The following is a 22,416-nucleotide window of genomic DNA, read 5'->3' as shown; positions in this document are numbered from 1 at the left end:
TATATCCCTGCCTCCTGGAACTCAGCTCCTCCCAAAACATTGCCTGCACCAAACATTAAAAATCATCAAGTAAGCCAGAGAAGCCGAGCAGACACTGGCGTTAGATAACATGAGCAGCCTGCAGCCTCACTGCTTTCCTCATAGGGGATTTCACTCATACAGCCTTTTTTTTAGCCACAGTTCTAAAAAGCTTGGTTTTCTCCTTTCTAAAACAGCACCTTGCAGTGTGGGGCCTAGAACCTTAAAGGGGATAAATAAGTCTTCTGTTGGCCACATATACGAGTAATACTAGTCCATACTCTTCCCTTTGTGTTAAATAAAAAGTTACCTGCAGTATCAGCAAGCCCTTCGTGTCCCTTCTGGAGGTCTGTAGAAACATAATCAATGTTTGCTCTTCAAAAGTAGACCCAGCATTCCATGTACAGGCTTACTACTGAAAGTAGAGCACAGTGGGGTGGCAGTGCCTCCCCACATCACAGAATGGTGCCCTTATGTGCCCTGCACAGGTGGCCCTGACTGCTGATATATATGATACCTGTGGCCAACTAAAACCTTTTGTGATTTTTCATCGTAATGGAGGGGGTCTTCTTTTTCTATGTCTTTAATCTACCTCCTCCCTAAATTGAAAGTTCTGAAACTTTTGTGTTTTTTAAGGTCATCCTTCTAGTCATGCAACGGACTAATTTCCCAGCCCTCATTGAAAGAAGGCTGACTTGGCGTAACCAATAAAATACTCACAAAAAATAGTCGACTTCTGGGGCTAGGTCCTGAAAGGCATTGCAACTTCAGCCTTAGTTTCTTGGATTACTTGACCTGGGACTGGCGAGCACCATGTTGTGAAGACATTTAGGCAGCCCTCCACGAGGAGAGGAGCTGTTTTGGCAACACTACCTGCCAGCTCTGGGAGCCAGCTGTCTTGGAAGTGGTCCTCCGGCTCCCATCTCAGGCAACATCTGGCCGCAACCTCTTGAGAGACCTGAGACACAAGTGTGCAAAGGAGCTTCTCGTGAATTCGTGGCCCACAGAAACAGAGACATGTTTGCTTAAAGCCACGATGGTTGAGGGTGATTTGTTAGTAATAGGTGGCTAACCTAGGTTTTGGCTTATAAATTAAGTGTGCATTCGATGTCCCCAACTTGAGTGTTCTTTAACTTTACCAAAAGTTAACATCAAGGGTATAATTATCAAAACAGTGGTTGCTGTATTTAACACTGTCTTGCCTATCCATGCTTGCACGAGAACGGTACTACAAAATATCCTACTTAGATACACCAACGCGCAAATTCATCAAATTCATTCATTCTGTAATTACTGTTTTACATTTGCAGAAGAGGACTGTGTGAGAGCTGAAATGCCACCCTCTGTTACTTCCCAGATATGGAGGAGCAGTATTTTTTTCTTTTATAATTTATTTTTTATTATTTTTTTAATGTGTTTATTTTTGAGAGAGAGAGCGGGGGAGGGGCAGAGAGAGGGAGATACAGAATCTGAAGGAGGCTCCAGGCTCTGAGCTGTCAGCACAGAGCCCGACGCGGGGCTCAAACTCGAGAGCTGTGACATCATGACCTGAGCCGAAGTTGGACGCTCAACCGACTGAGCCACCCAGGCGCCCCCGGAAAAGCGGTATTTTTAAAGACCCAAAATGCTTTAAGAGTATTTCTGTTAAAGAGTAAACTTTTTAAACCAGGTAAGTTTTTATTTTGGACTTCAGGCACACAGAATTAGAATAACCTTTAGCCCATGACAGACTGGTTTATGTACATGGTCTTAATAACATTATAGGACCGTGACTTCATCTCCAGGACAAAATCTAGGATCTGGACAATAACTTAGAATCCAGCCCTTTGGTGTCCCCCTCTTCCCCCACGCTATCCTATCTCCTCCAAGATAACCTCATCCTGAATCCCATGTCAATCTTTACATTTTTATGTAAACTTAAAAATTAGAAATCTTTGCTACCTACCCAAAGATTAGGAAGATTTTCTCTTATGTTTTGCTCTAGACAATTTATAGTTTTTATTATTACAGTTTACATGTAAGATCTGTTTAAATTTTAGTGTGATGATGTATGTGTCAAGTTTCATTTTCTTTCCATACGTTCATCCAGGTGTTTTATCATCATTTGGAAAAACTTCCTGTTGGATTTCCTTGTTTGCTTAGTTAACCATTATTTGCATGGGTCTGTTTCTGGCCTCTGTTCCGTTCCATAGTTATTTGACCTAACACCAGTGCCACGTTGTCTTAAAAATTACAGCTTTGTGGTAAATTTTAAAATCAGATAATGGAAGTCCTTTATCATTGTCCTTTTTAAAACTTGTTTTTTGGTTATTCCAGGGCTTTGGCATTTTCCTATACGTTTTAAAATTAACTACTCTTTCTATAAAGAATCCTGTTGGAAGGTGCCTGGGTGACTCGGTTGAGCGTATGTATGGCTCTTGATTTGGGCTAAGATCATGATCCCAGGGTTGTGGGATCAAGCCCTGTGTCAGGCTGGTGCTGAGCATAGAGCCTGCTTAAGATTCTCTCTCCCTCTTCCCCACTTGAGCTTTCTCTCAGGGGAAAAAAAAAAAAATTCTGTTGGCATTTTGATTGGAATGATATTGAATCCATAGATCAATTTGTGGAGAATTGACATGTCCCCTTCTTTCCCTGTGAAGGTTGATCCCCTCTGGTTTCTACCACCTTTTGGTTCCTCTCCAGTGGTTTCAAATATTTTGTAACATTTTTGTTCTATGTTTATAACTATCTGTAGGAGAGTTAGTCTAGTATAGTCTACCCATAAGAGAATCAGAAACACCAGTGAACATCATAGGAAAATTTTTAGTCACTGCTTCCATTTCTTAAGTTTTTTTTTTTTTTTTAATTTCTAAGTCAATTCTAGGGGCACTTGGGTGGCTCAGTCAGTTAAGCGTCTGACTTTGGCTCAGGTCATGATCTTGTGGTTTGTGGTTTCGAGGCCTGCATTGGGCTGTATGCGGACATCTCAGAGTCTGGAGCCTGCCTTCAGATTCTGTGTCTCCCTCTTTCTCTGCCCCTCGCCCGTTCGCACTGTGTCTCTCTCAAAAGTGAATAAATAAATTTTTAATACATTTGAGTCAACTCTAGAAAGTATATTTTTTTTCTCCTAGGAATTTGACCATTTTGTCTTAAGTTGTCAAGATCGTTGGTACATGGCTATATTGTTTTGAATTTTTAAAGGGTCTTTATTATGGAGGTTTTGGGATGGACACAAATCAGCTAAACTCTGTATCTGTCATCCAAGTGTAACTCATGATCACTAGTTTTATCTGTTTGCCCACTTAACCACTCCTCAACACTGATTATTGTGAAACACAATATAGGTATTTCCTCTGTAAATATTTCAGTTAAAGTGACTCTATAAAATTTTAAAGTATTTTTACTCTTTAAAATATATAATCAATCTATCTGCTGAAGGGGCCAAGAAATAATAATACCCCAGTAGCAAAGAACATGCCTAATGCCGAGTTCTTGGTTTCTGATGCTATCCAATAAAAGGATCCAGGACTCCTTAGAGAAACAGGCAACTCTAAGACTAGGGCAGAAAATATACAAGATGAGATGGATGCCTGGAGCATCTTAGTTTCAGTTAAGGAAGTGGTTTAAAAACAAAAATATAATGAGAGTATGTCAAAAGACATGGGAGCCAACGAAAAGAATTCCCAATAGCCAAAGCTGGAATCATTGGAGCAACAAAACAATGTAGTGTTGGATTATAACCCAATCTATGAAATATCTGAGTTCAACGCCGACATAAATGAATGACTAAATATATGAAGAATAAATCCATGAAGAAGAATTTTAAGTAATTTATATGGATACTGCACTTTCAAGGATATGAGCATAACTTTCCACCCCTGAAGTGTGGGCCCTCTGCATAGTGACTTGTCAAGGAGTGTAGCATGGAAAGGAGGGTGAAAGAGTAATTACAGTGGAGAAACCTGCCCACCACCTTGGCCAGGTGAAGGTTGAACCACTGTCACACTGTTAGTGTATGTATACCTAAAAATGGGAGTGGCACTTTACCTCTCTGGTCTTTCCAAAAACCTGTAACCCCAGTTGAGTCATGAGAGAAACAGACAACTCCCAGCTGAAGGACATTCTACAAAATACCAGTGCTTAACACTCTCAAGATCATCAAAAACAAGGGAAGTCTGAGGACTACTATCTAGAGGAGACTAAAGAGACACAGCCACTAAATGTAATGTCCCCAGGATAGACTGCTTGAACAAAGGACATGAGGTAAAAACTAAAAGTCTGAAGTATGTAGTTTATTATGGGTCAGTGTTGATTCATTCATTGTAACAAATGTACCATAATAATGTAAGATGATAACAAGGAGAAAGTGGGTGTAGGGTATGTGGAAACTCTGTACCATCTTCACAGTTTTTTTCTGTAAATCAAACTACTAGCAAATAAGCTTTTGTTTCTGTTTTTAAATATATCACCATAATTCAAGTATCGCACTGAAAGACCTAACCACTCTTAATATCAAATACCCAGTAACTGTCCAGATCTTCCACACTGGCTTTTTTCCCCCTTAGTTTGTTGGGAATAAGATCTGAGCCTGAGACACATTGCATTTGGCTGGTACATCTCAAGTTTGTTAGTTGACTGGTTCCTCTCCTTTTTTATTTTTATTTATTTTTTGCAGTCGATTATTGAAGATGCCCACTTTTTGGTTCCATAGATTTTCTGATATTCTGAATTTTGTTACTGCTTTCGTATAATGTCATTTTATTTTATTTGTGCCTCTTTTTTTTTTTAATCTCTTTTAAAGTGTTAGTTGTAGTTTAATGATTTTTTTTAAACGTTTATTTTTGAGAGAGGGAGACAGAGCGTGAGGCAGACAGAGAGGGAGACACAGAATCAGAAGCAGGCTCCAGGCTCCGAGCTGTCAGCGCAGAGCCCGATGTGGGGCTTGAACTCACAGACTGTGAGATCATGACCTGAGCCGAAGTCGGGCACTTAACCGACAGAGCCACCCAGGCGCCCCTGATTTTTTTTTTTTTAAGTTTGATCTATCAACAGTGGAGAAAGATCGGTTGAAACCTCCCTCTGTGAAGATGAGTTTACGTTACTCCCTGCAGATTTATAGATGTTTGCTTCTTGTATATTTGAAGCTAAAAAAGTGCTTGCACTTTTAAGTTACTATTTTTCATAGTGCTTTTATTATGTACTACAATCCTACTAACAATTTTTGTCTTAGATAAAATATATAAAGTAAGTTGTTTTATCTACTATGAACATAGCTAGACTAGCTCTTTTTCTGGTTTATATATGTCTAATACCACTTTTCATTCTTCTTTGGTGCTCTTACACTATAGGTGCAGATACATCTGGAACCTGTTTTTGTTTTTAATGCACTTTGCCAACCTTTCCTTTTGCTTTCAGCTCATTTGTATTCATGTCAATTATTGATATATTTGGACCCTATTTCTACCATCCAATCTATAAAGTTCAAACCACTTTTTATTCCCTTCCTGTATTATTGCTTTAAACTGATAACTCTATATTTCTCCCCTAATAAGAACTTCTTCCTGCTGAAAGAACATTTCTCCATTCTCATCCCCCAAAACTCCCATGTTAATCCCAGATTTTCAATTCAGGGTTAGAGAGAGACATTTTCTCCTACCTTTTTTTTTTTTTTTTTTAATTTAAAGACAATCTTTCCGAGGTTTCTGTTAACTACTTTGCATACCTCTTGCCATTTCTCCTGCGTTTTCTCTCATGTAGAAATTGTATGCAGTGTTGTGGTCTCTTTAGAGACAAATTCATTTTTAAAAATAAATTGTAACAAATCATGGCTGTGGAAAGTGCATAAAACATCTACAGTTTAAAGAATAATATGTGAACAGGGGTGCTTGGGTGGCTCACTCGGTTAAGCGTCTGCCTTTGGCTCAGGTTGCAATCTCACGGTTGGTGAGTTCCAGCCCCGCATCGGGCTCTGTGCTGACAGTGCCCAGTCTGCTTGGGATTCTCTCTCCCTCTCTCTCTGCCACTTCCCTGCTCACTTGCTGTCTCCCAAAATAAATACACTTAAAAAAAAAAAAAAAAAACATGTAAAGAAACACTTATGTCACCATCAACCAGGTTAAGGAAAGTAATTTTTGCCCCCAGCCCGTCGCCCCCCCCCCCCCCGCCCCAAGCCTGTTCTGGATTATTTTCCCATTTTTCCCTCCAGGAAACTACCTTGTGCCTTTTATGATAATCAATAACTTGTTTTGCTTCTCACCAGTTGGGTGATCTTGGGCATGTGGTTTGAACTCTTGCAGTTTGTTTCCTTCCTCACTTGTAAAATAAGGATGGATTTGCTTCTGGAAAGGCTGAGTAGCTCTTGGTTAAAAGTACTTCTGGTTAAAGACACATGAAGCCAGTTTGTCAGGTTCAAGTCACAACACTGCTACTAACAAGCTGAGTGATGTTAGGCTATGCACTCAGCCTTTGCCTCACTTTCTGTCTCTATGCACCTCATAGGGCTGTTACGAGGGGTGGGTGAGACAATGTGTAAGAACACTGAGAATACCACCTGGAACATAATAAATACTGTAAAAAATGCTAGTTACTATTCCTGGTGTTTTTTGTGTATATGGAAGGTGGTGGAGGATGACATTAATGCATGGAACTTGCTTCAAAAGTAGTAAGTGTATATTTGTGGAAGATTTTATTTCAGTTTCCAAATAGGTAGCCAAGAGATGTCTGATTTCCTTCAGCCTTTCATCGACTCTGTTTCCCCACACCTTACTTCTTACCAGTAGGCAAAAAGATATTGCAGAGACTTTCTGTAAGTAAAGAGGCATTTTCTTTTCTTTTTTTAAATTAAAAAAAAATTTTTTTTAGTGTTTATTTAATTTTGAGAGAGACAGAGTGGGAGTGGGGAAGGGGTAGAGAGAGAGGGAGACACAGAATCCGAAGCAGGCTCCAGACTCTGAGCAGTCAGCACAGAGCCCGATGTGGAACTTGAACTCACAGACTGTGAGATCATGACCTGAGCTGAAGTTGGACGCTCAACCAACTGAGCCACTCAGGACCCCTCTTTTTTTTTTTTTTTTGAAATAAGAGTCACATAACACAAAATTGACCATTTTAACAATTCCAACTTGTATAAATCAGTGCTTTTTAAGTGTATATATTCACAAATTTATGTCACCACCACTGCCTAGTTCTAGAACATTGTCATCAACCCAAAACAAAGCCTGTTCCCATTAGCAGTTACTCTATTCCTCCCTTCCCCCTGCCCCTAGTACCCTTTAATCTACTTTCTCTTTTGGTTTGCCTATCCTGGATACTTCATATAATTGGACTCATGATATATAGCCTTTTGTGCCTGACTTCGTTCACTTAGCGTAATGTTTTCAAGGTTCATGTTGTAGTGTGTATCAGAACTTCACTTCTTTTTACAGTCAAATACTATTCACTTGTACGGACACACCACATTTGTTTATCCATTCATCAGTTGATAAACATTTGGATGGTTTCCACCTTTCGTCTATTAGGAATAATGGTGCCATGAACGTTCGTGTACAGGTTTCGATGTGAACATATGTTTTTGGTTCTCCAGAGTATGTACCTAGGAGTGGAATTGCTGGGTTCTACACAATTCTGGGGTTAACTTTTTGGAGAACCACCAAATTTTCACAGCAGCTGGACCGTTTTACCTTTCCACCAGCAATGGATGAGGGTTTCAGTTTCTGTACCAAAGCTGCATGTTTTTGAGGCAAATATAACTCTTTAGCGCTTGGCTCAGCATCTTACAACTAATGCTGAATTAATTAGATCAGTAGGTTTCATTGTAAAGTCCCGTCCAGCCGTTTGCTGGCAGAGGCAACGTTTCCTTCTGGAACGAAACGGCAGTTTCCAAAGTACTGTAATGCAAGGAGAGAAAAGAGAAGGCCAAGGGAAAATCCTTGGCCTTCACTGCATTATGTGGGAGAGGAGCCTCCTGTGGCAGGCAGCGTGCAGACTTGTGTTCCAGGGCCCCGAGCTGCCTGCCTCCCTTGGCCTCCACGCAGCGCTAATTGTGAGTCTTCGGGGCTCCACACAAGAGCTATTTTAGAGATAAATTTGGCTCCTAAGATTGTTAAAACGCGCATGTCTCTAAAGAGTAAGTAAAAAGGAATTCAAGGAAATGTAAAACATGCTTTAATATCTTCTACCTGACCCTAGTGAAGAATGTTAGAAAAGGAATTTCCATTCTTTGCTTTCAGCTGAAGCACCATTTCTCTTGCTGTTTTATTAGAGTATTTTCTTCCTTTGTGATTTATATAGATTTTTGTTTGCAATTCAAATTAATCTTTTATTTCAGTGAACTTATGGAGTGAGCCAATGTGGCAATGATTATAACTCTCATTTCAAATGTGAGTGCCATATACTCTTTAAAAATAATGTTCTGGGGCACCTGGGTGGCTCAGTCGGTTAAGCGTCCGACTTCAGCTCGGGTCACGGTCTCGCGGTCCGTGAGTTCGAGCCCCGCATTGGGCTCTGGGCTGATGGCTCAGAGCCTGGAGCTTCCGATTCTGTGTCTCCCTCTCTCTCTGCCCCTCCCTCGTTCAGGCTCTGTCTCAAAAGTAAATAAACGTTAAAAAAAAAATTTTTTTTTTTTTTAAATAATGTTCTTAGCCTGAAAAACCCACAGCAGGCAAGGTCATCCTTGTGTTGTTCTCCTTTATCAGCCTTTATGCTTATCTTTAAGTGTTCCTGAACACGAGAAGTCCCAAGAGTGGTCTTTTTTTTTTTTTTTAATGGTTGAAATCTATCTCCTGAAAATGGGATTTTTTAATTGTAGCTTGCCACTTTCCCTACCACAGTAATGGGAATTTACTGAATAGGAAGCAATTTCAGCATTTAAATGTGCTGATGTGATGTTTCTTAATCACTTTAATGAGTTTCATGCAACTAGAAATGGAATAGAATTTTCGATGGAAATATAATTAAATAGAAAAGTCATTTCCTATACTTGTAATTTCCACCTGATCATTTCTTTATTCACTGCCTTAGAAAGTGTGCCTTACAGACTTATAGTGATATTATTATACAGACTAATTTGCATCATTCACTTAGGTCATTAGAGCTGAAAACAATATAAATACACAATAAATTTCATTGCAAATCAAATGCAGCAAGGCAAGGTAAAGCTTCAAACCTATGATTTTTCTTTTTGATTCTGATATATTTGTTAGTTTTACCTGATTTTTTCTTAAATTGGCAATTTCCTGCCTGAATCCAGATTGGTCTTTTTTTTTTTTAATGTTTATTTTACTTTTGAGAGAGAGAATAAGACAGAGTGCGAGAGAGTGCATGCACAGTGGGGGAGGGGCAGAGACAGAGGGAGAGAGAATCCCAAGCAGTCTCCACACTGGCAGCAGGGAGCCTGATAACGGGGCTTCAACTCGCTTTCAATGGAACCGTGAGATCATGACCTGAGCCAAAGTTGGATGCTCAACTGACTGAGCTACCCAGGTGCCCCCAGATTGGTCTTTTAATTATGCATTTTCAACCTGGTCTGTTTAAGACAGGTCTCAGGAAGAAGTATCATGAGTCAGTAAAAACTGTTTAAAGAACTTTGGAAATCCTCTTGGTTCTTGTTTTTGAATGATTTTTCTGAGAAATAGTAAAACAAAGTTTTACCATTCTTGCATTGTGATGCCAAAACATAAAAGGCCATTGAAATTTGTTTAATTTGTTCTGATTATTTGAATGTAGTTAACCGGTTCGCTATTGAAACAGTTTAATTTTAAAATTAATGTATTGCTCTTGAGAATCTAGCAGACATTTTGGAAAACGTGGTATTTTTAAATCTTAAATATGGAGCTTGTGTTTTTTTTTTTTACATATCAGTGTATAAGTTGTCAAGAGGCTTTGCTGTCCATTTAATCAATACAGTCCAAGTGGATTTACCTAAACTCACATTTGGGAAGATAGTTTTAGGTTGCAGATAGTGGTTCGAAGCACATTCCCAACTGATAGCTACTCTTTTGTCATGTTTTAAAATATAAAGACTGTTAAGCAAGATGGAGTCGGGGTGTAGACCTTGACCCACGTGTTACCTGGGCTTCCTCTTCACATATGGAAATGGAGGGACCCGTGTCCATTCTCGTAGGTAGGCCTGCACCTTCAGTGGGACAATCCACTGCACAGTGTGCATAGATTTGTATCAAATCACATGTTCTCTTCAGTGATGATGACAAACGAGAGAGTCACTTAATATCACCATGATCTGTTTCTTCTGTGATTTATCTCCCTTTCTCTTTTTTAAACGTATTCAGAGCTGCTGTCTTGGTCATTACTGGCCTAATAAAGCTGAAAGATTAGGAACGTTAAACAGAAACCCAGGGTTGGCTTCTATGTCCTGCTAAGGAAAACTGATCTGAGCTGCATTCTTTATAAAATTAGACTGTAAAACCTTGTCCCAGTGAGACACTAAATGTCAGGGCATTTTATAAACCATAAATCAATTCAGATGTGAGATGTTTTTTTTTCAACAAATGAACCCTGAGGAAATCTCTTTCTGTATTTAGTCTTAATATTCATTGGCAAGTATTTATTGAAATATTTTCTTCTGTTACTCAACAGTGTATAAAAAATGTTTTCCAAACGCACTTGGGTGGCTGTCGGTTAAGTGTCCCACTCTTGATTTCGGCCCAAGTCATGATCTCCAGTCATGATCTCACGGTTTCTGGAATTGAGCCCCGTGTCAGGCTCTGCGAGGACAGTGTGGAGCCTGCTTGAGATTCTTTCTCCCTCGCTCTCTGCCCCTCCCCCACTCGCGTGTGTGCATGCATGCTCTCTCTCTCTTTCAAATATAAACTTTAAAAAAATGTTTTCCATCTCTTGTATATTATGAATTACTAATTTTTAACTAATTAGAAATCAACTGTTTCCAACACCATTATTTACTGTTTTAGATGGCAGATCTGATCTCAAAGTTTTATTGTTTCCCCAAAGTTAAACTGAAAAGGAGATGTCCTCTGTAGGTCAGGAGTGTGCAAACTCTGTTTCCCGCTCTGCTGGGGCACCTCAAAAGTGTCAGCTGGCAGGAAGCAAGCAGAGCTGAGTTGAGGTTCTCCTATCACAGCATCTCCTTAAGACAGAACTGCTCTAGGATATACTGTTCAAGCAGTTTTAACATCACAGGCCTCCTGGTTTTCCTTGCAGGGAACCTCTTTGAATGGGTGTTTATTCAATGAAGGATGGCATGGAGAGGGGAGGGAAGGAAGAATGATAGTTGGAAAAGAACAACTAAAGGTTCTTTCAATCCCACTTCTGAAGAACCAGCTAGCAAGCTAAATAAATATTTGAGTCCACTGAAATCTGGTAAAGCAGAAATATAAAACTAGCTCCATTACTGAAGAGATGAAATGATAAGAATGAATCTGTTTTTGTAGTGACAGATTTAGAAAATTTTGTATGTAAATCGCCAAGGGGGAAGCTGTACACATCATTGGTTTTCCAATGTTTGCTGAATTGAAAAAGAACATTCATTTAAAACAAAAATTTTATTGTTTATTTCTGAGAGAGAGACAGAGCATGAGTGGGGGAGGGGCAGAGAGAGAGAGAGGGAGACACAGAATCCCAAGCAGGCTCCAGGCTCTGAGCTGTCAGCACAGACCCCAACACGGGGCTCGAACTCATGAGCCATGAGATCATGACCTGAATTGAAATCAGACACTTAACTGACTGAGCCACCCAGGCGCCCCTGAAAAGGAACATCTGTGGGGATTCTTCTTTATCCCAAATTCCTTTATACGACATTCAAGCCATGACAGTCAAGTTGTGGAATGTAAATCTTTTATTAAACAGTTGTCTTTCCACAGTAGTAAAGCTTTGGCACATACAGTATAAAAAATAATCACCAACCATAATTATACCAAATTCCTCTTATCAACTGCATACTAAGTGTCTTCAATACAATTTTTTCCATATAAAAATACTGGGAAAAATTGATAAATAACAGGTAAGAGAAAGATATTTCTAGACCATTACTAGAATCATTTGGAAAAGGTGAATACTGTGGATATTTTAAATACCACAGTTACAAGGACATGCCGTCCCTACAATACTGCAGGCCAGTTAAGTGGAAGCAGAAGTGTTTGGGTAACTTTCCTACTTAAAAATTTGAGAATATCATTTCAATACATTTTGTATGTCGGTTGGTGCCTATGCTTCCCTATTGATCCCAAACCAAATCACAAGTTAGAATCATTTCATTTAAAATACTGAGCGGTATTGAATACTTCGGAGCAGAACAGGCGATGTACTGCTTCCATTTATGAGAAAAGTCTCAAAACACTCCCAGGGTGATGCTTGGAGAAGCTGTGAGTTGAGCTGAAGCTGGAGAAGTCACTCCAGAGCAAAGGGCTTAAGAAAGAAACTCTCTAAGATGGGGTCTGCTAACATCACTCCAGTTTGGATGGACCTTGGCAGAGAATCCATGCTTGTTTCTCTGGATTGAAAATATCACTCTCGGGAATCTTCTCTGTCAGCCTGTACATCTAAAGGCATGAAGCACTCAATTGGGCAGTTGACATTCTGTTAAAACAGAAAAGGAAAGGAAAAAAAAAAAGCAGCATTCGGTTAAAATAGAAGAAAAATTTATAAAAAAATCCTGTAAAGTTACAGAAAAAAGGCGGGGAGGATTTTATGACAACCACTTATAGATAGATGATTTTTAGCTTCAAGAACTTATCAATGTACCGGGCAATAGGAAATGTTTAAGAGTTTAATAAGTCTGAACCTAAATTATGTCATAGGGTACACACTCTTATGTGGATCCTGAGAAACTTAACAGAAGACCATGGGGGAGGGGAAGAAAAAAAAAAAAAAAAGAGGGAGGGAGCCAAAGCATAAGAGACTCTTAAAAACTGAGAACAAACCGAAGGTTGATGGGGGGTGGGAGGGAAGGGAGGGTGGGTGATGGGTATTGAGGAGGGCACCTGTTGGGATGAGCACTGGGTGTTGTATGGAAACCAATTTGACAATAAATTTCATATTTTAAAAAAAAGGTGTTTTTTAAAAATTAAGAATATTTGGTTCATTCAGAAGAAAGGTAGCTACAGAAAGAGACTCCCTACTAGGTGTCTAACTGCGTTTAGGGAAGAAACAGTCGAGGTGCAGGTGCACGTACAGTGTTCGTTCTCTGGTGGTATCTCTGCGAGTACTGGTTGTAGTGGCCGGTGGAGCCTTCGTGACCGGGTTCAGCCCCTGGTCTTCGGCAGTTGTCACAGCGCCAGCCCTGAGAGAACACAGGCATGAAGTCAGATGGGGTTTATGATAACCCGGGAGCATCACAATTTAGGTCTTCCACGTTGGCAAAGTATAAGCTATAAGTGGTTAACCACTGAGGGAGCTTAGATGAGGATTTTATGCATTTACAACTTGTAGGATACATTTGGGCTTATTGCTTATATCTTATAATTGCCCCTGTCTACTTATGCTTTTCCTGAAATGTTCTCCCTTCTCTCCCTATTCAAACCCCACCCATCTGCTAAGGGTCATTCCGGTCCCAACTTCCTAAGTAAGCTTTCTGTACTAGAAGACAGAGAGGTTTTCCTAGAATCCTAGAGCTTTTTAAAATGGACTTGCGATCACAGGGACAAACACCCTCATTTTGCCGGTAAGGAAACTCAGGCCCAAAGAGTTACTTGCACAGAGCAAGTGGGAGAACCTCGTACTGAACTGCCGGTGGATTTGGGACTGCCACCCAGCTGCGTGACTCCTGGCCATCTCTATCTGTTGTCACTTCTTCCTAAATTTCCATGCCTAGTGTGCATTGTAGCCTTTCATCTGGCCAGACACGGGATGAGAGATGGGAACAGGATGGAGCGGGGCCACTGAGACTCCTCCCTGAGAGTTTTGCTAGAAATGTTAGGGAACAGGTTCTTTTTCGTTGTTGCTCCTAAGCCTGTAGGTGATAAACATGGAGCTGACAGAGGTCATCTTTTTCACTATCAGCAGGAGTTTCTAGAAAACAAAGCCAATACAAAGGAACAAAGCATATGAGAGAGTGAGAGACTCTGAATGCCACTGCCGCAGCAGCCCTGAAGCTGGTCGATCCTGGACTCTTCAGCTTTGTGAGTCTTTTTTTGCCTAAATCAGCTTGAGTTGAGGTTTCCTCTCATAACCAAAAGAACCTCAAATAATACAATCACTTTCTTCTACTGTCACTTAAATATTCCAGACATATTTCTCCATTAAAAAGTATATTCCCGGGGCGCCTGGATGGCTCAGTAGGTTAGGTATCTGACTCTTGATTTTGGCTCAGGTCATGATTTCGCGGTTTAGGAGTTCGAGCTCCATGTTGGGCTCTGTGCTGGTGGTACAAAGCCTGCTTGGGATTCTCTCTCTCCCTCTCTCTCTGCCTCTCCCCTGCTCTCTCTCAATAAAACTTATAAAAAAAGCATATTCCTCCTAATACCTAATACAGGTAAATACCTACTTACAGAATCACTGAATCTGGCTTTTACACACATAAAAATGTAACAGTTTCTACTGCTGTCTTTAGTGTTTCATTTAGCACTTTCTTTAGAACAGAACAGGTGTCACAAATGAAAGGTTTCATGTGCGTAAATAATGAGGAGATGCTGAAGTGAGACCACAGTCTAAAAATTAACTTTCCATCACACATTTCTATACCAACCACTTACCAGAAATGCCTGAGTTCTATGATCACAGTCTTCGTTTAATGAGAGACAGTGAGCACCTCCACAGGTTCCCTCCATCAGAGGGAGGAGGTCAGAGTACTTTCCATGAGCTCAGGTCCTCAGGTGGGGACAGAGGCAGACACCCGAAGACCCTTTCCTGCCTTTCTAAAAACCATTTTCATCATGTTCCTTTTCTTCTTGGGTACCTACAGTTGGCTAATACCAAAGGCATCAACCAGTGAATCTTACCCTGGGGTGGGGAGTATGCTCTTCATGTATCAGAATGTGAGGAGCTGTTGGAGAGGGTGTGTTTTCATTGAAAATAAAAGGAATGTTATGTTTCATGGCTTGTGAGTTATAAGAACCATTTTATTTTGAAATTTCAAATAATATTAGAGAAAAGCACAGCATTTTCTATCATACTGAGGTAGAGCACAGACTAGAAATGGTTGAGGGGCCCCTGGGTGGCTCAGTTGGTTAAGTGTCTGACTCTTGATTTCGGCTCAGGTCATGACCTCACGGTTCGCGGGTTTGAGCCTGAGTCAGGCTCTGTATTGTCAGCATGAAGCCTGCTTGGGATTCTCTCCCTCTCTGCCCCTCCCCTGCGTGCACACGCGCACATGCTCTCTCTCTCAATAAATAAACTTAAAAGGAAATGGTTGAGAAGTTCCAGTTTAAATGATGGACTTCCAAGCCTTTCCATAAGTGGCTTCCCACTTCTTCTCATCTGATTTGTTACCATAAGACGCTCTGCAGACGGGTGGCTCCCTGGACCCCACTTATGCCAGCCCCTTCCCTTCTCAGGTGCTTTACTCTGGTCTCTCTGCTTCCTCCTCTTCCCTCAACCTATTTTAAACAATCTAGTGGCATCTGGGTGGCTCAGTCGGTCAGGTGTCTGACTCTTCATTTTGGCTCAGGTTTTGTGAGTTCGAGCCCCCACGCTGGGCTCTATGCACTGACCACATGGAGCTTGCTTGGGATTCTCCCTCTCTCCCTCTTTCTCTGCCTCTCCCCACTCGCACGCTCTGTCTCTCTCAAAATAAATAAATAAACTTAAAAAAAACAAAAAATGAAACATCCTAAACCCCAGCCAGTTCATGTTTCTCATTCCATGGAAACTTTCTTGCTGATTCCAGCCTACCTAGAAAGTATTCGTCAGACTCACTAAGAAACTTAATCACCTTGACTTTCAGTGTATGCTAATTTAATGTTTCCAAATATATCATGAAAAGCCAGGACCATTTCTCCTTCCCTCTGTCCCATATTCCTGAAGCACAGTGCTAGACCAACAGCAGGGATCTATTACTGGATTGAGAGAGGATACAAGAAAGTGGTAATTTCTTAGGTCCAGGATGTTATTCAGAATATTTAACAGCAATGCCACGGGGACACCTACCTATCAGAATGGATCTAGAGGCCCAGTGCTGTGCAGCATTTAACACTTTAATTTAAGATGAAGAATTGAGACAGCCCGAGAATAGTAGGTGTGAGAAGAAGGGCTGGGGCTGCCACGGAGGGGAGAGCTGGGAAGGGGTGTAGAGGGGCCTAACGTTGGCAGCTATGTGCCAACAGGAAATGAGGTATTTCTACTTTCATAACTGGCACTACCACACCTTTGTGTACAGCATACACACAGGAAGCTGACCTCTTAATCCCCAGTGCAGGAGCCCCCTCTTTGTCTTATTTAAATTAGAGGGAGGCTGGCCTTACCCGTTGGCCTCCGAAGCATGTGCAGGAGCAAATGGCACCAAGATATTCCTTCTGCCACTGTTCTCCTACATGGTATGTCTTCCCATCATCATAGCACGTTGCCTCATCTGCGTGGAGACACAAGTCAGAAGCTCATGTAAAATTGAGAATAAAACAGACCTCACCTTCCTAAAGAGGGTGGGTTCTGTTTCCCTCCAAAATTTGCATCATCACAGCCAAAATCCTACATGTTTGTGAAAACCATTGTTAGGAGAGGTACTGCTGTATAGATCTTAGGGCAGCACTTCCAGAAACTAAATCTGATAAACTGGATAAGGTTCGTATTTTAAAAGTTGGATCTAAAGAACCATAAAGCTTTCTTGTAGTATTTCACTGCAGCTTATGGTCAAAATACTGAGGAAAAGTGCTCATGTGCCCTGTAATAACATTAAATCATGGCTCATTTTTGAAGCTTGTCTCCACTTTCCCAAATCAAAAGATTAACAAACCCACTGCTCACTCCTCAAGGAGACCTAAAGTCTCCAATCATTTCTGTGAATGAGAGCTGCAGCTCAGTAATAAAAGTGGGAGTGCTTAATAAGCCACTAAAAATGATGTGTGGCAACGTACGAGGATCACACTTGAATTCTCCTTTTCCATTTCCAAGACAGGTGCAGCTCATCATCTGGCCATTCTCCCCCTGACGATCCCACTTCTCTCCAATCTTGTAGTTCACGCCATTGTCATGGCACCATTCTGCAGGGTGGGGAAAGTCAGAGGCAGAGAGTTACCAGGGTGTTCTGACTCGCAAGACAGTGCGTGAGCTGGGACACGTCACAGGATTTTAAACGCCAGGCAACCTGGAAGGAGTGGCAAGAAAAGTTGAAAGTCATGATCTCCATGACAAACCAGTTTTGGGTTGGATTTTAAAATATTATCTTTACAGTTTCGCATTTTCTAGGATATTTTAAGACGCGATGTATTCCGCCAAAATCATGTCATAAGAATTGTCAGTGACCTTCATTTGCATTCTCACTCTTAAGGTTTAAAATTACTGGAAACCAAAGTAGGATTTAAATAGTCTTTGGGGAATGGATCATAGATGAAAAGTCACTTTTTGGATTTGCAGAGAACCTGGATACAAAGTAGTTCTATTAACCAAAAAACAAAGCTCAGCTGGTTTCCACGAGTCACAGCCTGTTTCTTGTAAATGGAAAGGGTAAACGAATAGGCCTGTGTGTCAAAACAAAACAAAAACAAACAAAATGATAGATCACTGGTTATTATCCCTACAAACAAGGCTGCTTCTGAGGAGCATCTAAAAGTCACAGTGCTGTATCTTTACTACACATAAAAGATGTCTTTAATCTCCAAAACAAAACGCACCTCAGAAGTGTGTATAACAGTATACCAGTTCTTCCCTTTTATCAAGTCGGTCACTCCTTACTTTGGCAATTACGACACATAAGCAAAGGACATGTGAGTTGGGCCAAAGCATCACATAAATCCTTATAGCTCCGCTCCCACAGTTGCGCCTAAGTACTTAGCTTGGTAATAAATATACAAACTTAAAATAGTTCAGTTTCAGAAATGAAGAGCCACCTAAATGATGCCAAATGCTAAAACTTCCAACTCCTACTGAACGGCATAGGGCACACCTGCTCCATCTTTCCATTTTCAGATGGTCAAGCACACCAGCCTGCATTGAAAAAATTAGTTGTCTTCATATGTTAGTCTGAATTAAGCCACTTCACATTTTAGTCTGAAAATCTCTTAAAAATCTATTATGTTGGATTTCCCCAAATACAACTTCTGGATATGTCTTGTAGGAGGCTCATTTATAAGCCATAATGGTTAACACCTATAAAAAGAAACCAATTGTCCATAACAATCACATCCCCTAAAAAAAAAACAACGCAGAAATGAGAGTTTTATAAATTCTAATGTTAAATCTCAAAGCATAATAAGTTATTTCTAGGATCATTTTAACTGAAAGTATAATTAAAAATATTACAATCTTTTTACAGTTTGAAACTCAAATATATTTCAAATGAAGTCGATTCTTAATTATGTAGAGATGAGTATCTGTTCTCTCTACATTACGTGGCAAGATTCAAGCTACCTGATGTGTGTACATGGATGTGTGATATGAGGGTGTGTATGCATGAGAGTGTGTATATATTACGATATGTGTATGATTGGTATGTGTTGAAAGAGAGCATGAGCATAAATGTTCACCTCTGAGCTTACTCAACATTAAAGATTAAAAAAGATTTGGGATTCCTTCATGTCTCTGCTATTCTTCATCAGACTTGGCTCCAGAGAATTTGACTTTATTATCTTAACAGAAAATTTTTGTAAAAAAATCACATTATCATCACAAATATATTCTTAATAGTCATATTGCCCCATAACCCTGGAAATGAGGCAAGAGTTAACAAGTAAAATTTCCCATCATTTTTTATGATGCAAAATGTTACTTTGAGGCCAGCAGTCTCCCCTCATTTGCTTCATGTTTGGAAGAGCCCTTGTCTGCCAAACATGCTTGCTTGGCACACTGTGCTAACGCCTGGAACCGGAGGAGATGGACAAAGCAAGCTACTCACTAGATGAGTCACATCTGAAATGCCCACTGCCAAAGCCCAAGCACTGGCACGAGAGCTTAAAGCCAGATTCAGACAGCCGCTCCCACTCCTCTCCGACAGCATGATGGGAAACCGTGTAGGGGTCGAAGCACGAGTCACCTGTAGGTTGGTTTAGGCCTTGGTCGACTACATGAAGAAAAGGAGGAAAAAGAAAAAGAAAAGACATCTTATTGGTGGTTTTGGAGCATAAGGAGAAAACCGAATTACGGTATAATGACTTAGTCTAAACCAGAAATCCCAGCAGCATTAAGAAACATGTCTCTGTTCTACCCAATGCATCAGCTGCTCTAACAGTGCTTAGATGCTGCCGGTGAACACTTGCCCAAGCACCTTAAAAGGAGCCCACATTTCATTTTTGCCATCACTTCTAGAAAATCCTCATTTCTGGCAAAACATGGAACACATCTCAAGGCATTTTAAGCTAGTTCAGAACCTGAGCGGGATGCAGAGGCTGGACTGTCTCTCCAGGAGTACCTGAGGGACCTTACGCTAGTTACTTTGCATTTCTCTGTCTTACTTCCCTCACCTGCAACACGGGGATACTAATAAAAATATACCTACCTGCTCAGGATCTTGTGAAGGTGATATTATAGCATAAATTCAAAGCACTGGTCCATTGCTAACACTTAGAAAGTGCTCAACAAGTAAAAAATATTAGAGAGCATCTTTTGCTTTTGCTTTTTATTTATTTATTTTAATGTTTATTTATTTTTGAGAGAGAGAGTGAGTGAGCAAGTGAGGGGCAGAGAGAGAGGGAGACACAGAATCTGAAGCAGGCTCCAGGCTCTGAGCTGTCAGCACAGAGCCTGATGCGAGGATTGAACTCACAAACTGCGAGATCATGACCTGAGCTGAAGTCAGATGCCTAACTGACTGAGCCACCCAGGTGCTCCTGAGAGCATCTTTTGCTTTTAATGCAAAAGTCTCAGCCATTCTTATATACCATTAGAATGCAATATTCACTTTTATTATTGCAGCTTTTGCTTTGCATAACCGTGCAAAAATAGTGCAAAAATCCTAGGTTCTGTACATTATTATCATAATAGGACTGCTTTACTTTAGCAATAAAATCAACTGTTTCAAATAAGAGAAAGCAAGGGATATGAACGACTCAGGAATGAGTAATGAGGTCTCTTCATGTTGCCTCAGATCTTGGTCTTTATGTTTTGAGAAAACTTAAAGTAATCTGTGCAAACAAAGCATGCTTCCAATGATTTTCTAAAAATTAAATAAACTAACTAAGGTGACTTTGAATCCCACCGGGTCTATTTCTTTTTATAGTGCAAACATCAAAATCTCAAAAGCAATAGATATTTCAAGTGGCTAATAGTTTAAAAGGCATCACCCTGGAAGAAACTAGAGTTTGAGAGCAACTAAAAAGTCTGACATGTCTAAAAGCCAGGAGAACCTGGCTAGAATGCAGAATACTGCTGCTGGGGATACTGGGTTGGAAAGAGAAATGAAAGGAAACTGAAGTGTTACTAGGGATTTCGGTAACCCTCCTAAAAATAGCCAGGAGTTAAAATTCCACCTGACTTAAGTTATGGAGATGGAATCTTAAAGAAAAAAAAAATGATGTGGAAAAGCACAAAGACCTCTGTGCTTTTGAAAATTCCTTTCATGTGGCTCCCCACTAGTAAAACCACGCAAGGCAGAAGGCATGCATTACCATGGATACATAACACAACAAGCACAAAATGATCCCCCCACCAAATAGTCAACTGCTTAAATTCACAGACATTTATACACGTAAAGTAGCATGGTCATCTGTGTACTACACATTCGGCAGCTGACCCTGGAATAAAGCCCGTCCCTTGACAGGGATAGAATTTAGCACTCCCTGCTGATGTGGGATAGAGAACCCTCTGGTGGGAAGATGGAAGGTTCATGGTTTCGATTATTCCCTATCTCATCTTCCTTGGTGAATCTTCAGCTGATGCAGGTTGAAAAGCAGGTGATACACTACTGGCTTAAAAGGACTTTGCAAGTGCTGCAAAGAGGAGTTGGTGACCGTTTAACCTCTATTTCAGCTTTGGGCCTATATAATCAGAAAAAGAAACTGAAATAACACTGGACTAAGGGAGCTCCTTGAACAGAAGGGGGCTATGTTGGCAGCATTTTACATGAGGAACAAAAACCAGCAGTCGCTAATGTCTGCAGATAGGGAATTTCCTTTATAGGTAATCATTTCCAGTACTTAAAAATCCCTGAAGAGGCAGCAACATGGTGAGATGCAGAGGGCCTGGGAAAAGAGATCAGGAGACTTGTGCCCTGTATCAATTCAGATACTCACTGGCAGGTAGTCAAAATGTTGGACTAAATAATATTTGAGGTCCCTTCCAGGTCTATTATCATACACTGTTTGAAACTATTTGTAGATGCATTTTACAAAGATACTTGGATATCATGAGGGAAAAATCATTGCATTTAAAGTTGCTCATTTACTTAATGGCATTACCTCCCAAAGTTAAAAGACAACAGCGACAAAGGAACATTCAGTCAAGAGAAAAAGGGTCTCTGGGGTAGTCCAGAGGGGAGCCTGTGCCTGAGTGACCAGGCATGCACGTACCAGAGTTGCCCACGGTAACGACCTCCTCCCGAACCTTGTGCCTCTTGTGGTCTTTCAGTGCCTCCACTATGATGTTGTAGGTGGCCCCTCTGGTGAGGCCTGTCAGGGTGGCACTGGCCGAAGTTCCAGGAACTCGGAACTGCAATTATCGGCACATCCAAAGTGACGGAAAGAGCGTTATAGTGAGGAATTCATGTGACTTGCCCTATTCTCTTATCAGTAACCTGCGCTACGTAAATAAAGCAAACAAGGAAGGACGGTGGGAAGGTCTCAAACCAGCCGTAGAGAGAAATGGAACTTGGGGGAGAGGCCATCTTTTTTATTTGACCTGCCAAAAATCTACCCTCTGTGCTCCCTAGTTATCAGGAGCCCTCAGTAATTTAATAGCCAGGCTCCTCTTCGTCCTGCTGTAATCGCAGGTCTGTGTAAGCCCACTGGAAACCCTCACCACCCCATTTCACATAAAATGTGGACACTGTGCCACGAGGGAGATCTGTTCATCCTATGCAAGGTGGCATGTGACCCCCAGATGGGGGCCTTAAAGCGTTTTGGCAAATCCTCAAACTCATGTTTCTAAGCTCATGAAACTTTCACGGTGTGGTCAGTTTCTTTTGTTTTTGTTTTTGTTTTTTAACTCTTCCACTTTCTAAAAATAAGAACACAATGAAAATTGATACCAGCAAGACAAAGAACAAAAGTTTTAGAGAATCCATCGCTTGTAACAGCTGATATGCACGGCTTCACTTAAGTTCCTTCTCCTTAGACATATTGTAGATAATGGGATTCTTCATGGACAAACTATAAGGTGGCTATTTATTTATTTATAAAGATTTCATTTTTAAGTAACGTGTACACT

General features: G+C 40.7%; 1 protein-coding gene across 12 annotated transcripts in view; it reads right to left on the bottom strand.

The window, feature by feature from the left end:
- Positions 1 to 11,909: 11,909 nt before the first annotated feature.
- FN1 (fibronectin 1) overlaps positions 11,910 to 22,416 on the bottom strand; it is a 69,486-nt gene continuing 58,979 nt past the window's right edge. For all 12 annotated transcript variants that reach the window (XM_049614952.1, XM_049614953.1, XM_049614958.1 and 9 more), the window contains 6 exons: positions 21,561 to 21,699; positions 18,953 to 19,117; positions 16,977 to 17,102; positions 16,368 to 16,474; positions 13,142 to 13,249; positions 11,910 to 12,546 (listed from right to left, as the gene is read on the bottom strand). In XM_049614952.1, coding sequence (XP_049470909.1) covers positions 12,475 to 12,546; positions 13,142 to 13,249; positions 16,368 to 16,474; positions 16,977 to 17,102; positions 18,953 to 19,117; positions 21,561 to 21,699 — 717 coding nt within the window. In that variant the 3' untranslated portion in view covers positions 11,910 to 12,474. The remainder of the gene's footprint in view (positions 12,547 to 13,141; positions 13,250 to 16,367; positions 16,475 to 16,976; positions 17,103 to 18,952; positions 19,118 to 21,560; positions 21,700 to 22,416) is intronic.

The sequence above is a fragment of the Panthera uncia genome (assembly GCF_023721935.1).
Source record: "Panthera uncia isolate 11264 chromosome C1 unlocalized genomic scaffold, Puncia_PCG_1.0 HiC_scaffold_3, whole genome shotgun sequence".
Taxonomy (NCBI): Eukaryota; Metazoa; Chordata; class Mammalia; order Carnivora; family Felidae; genus Panthera; species Panthera uncia.
The sequence above is the reverse complement of the archived record's forward strand: the minus strand, read 5'-3'. Positions and strand labels throughout refer to the sequence as shown.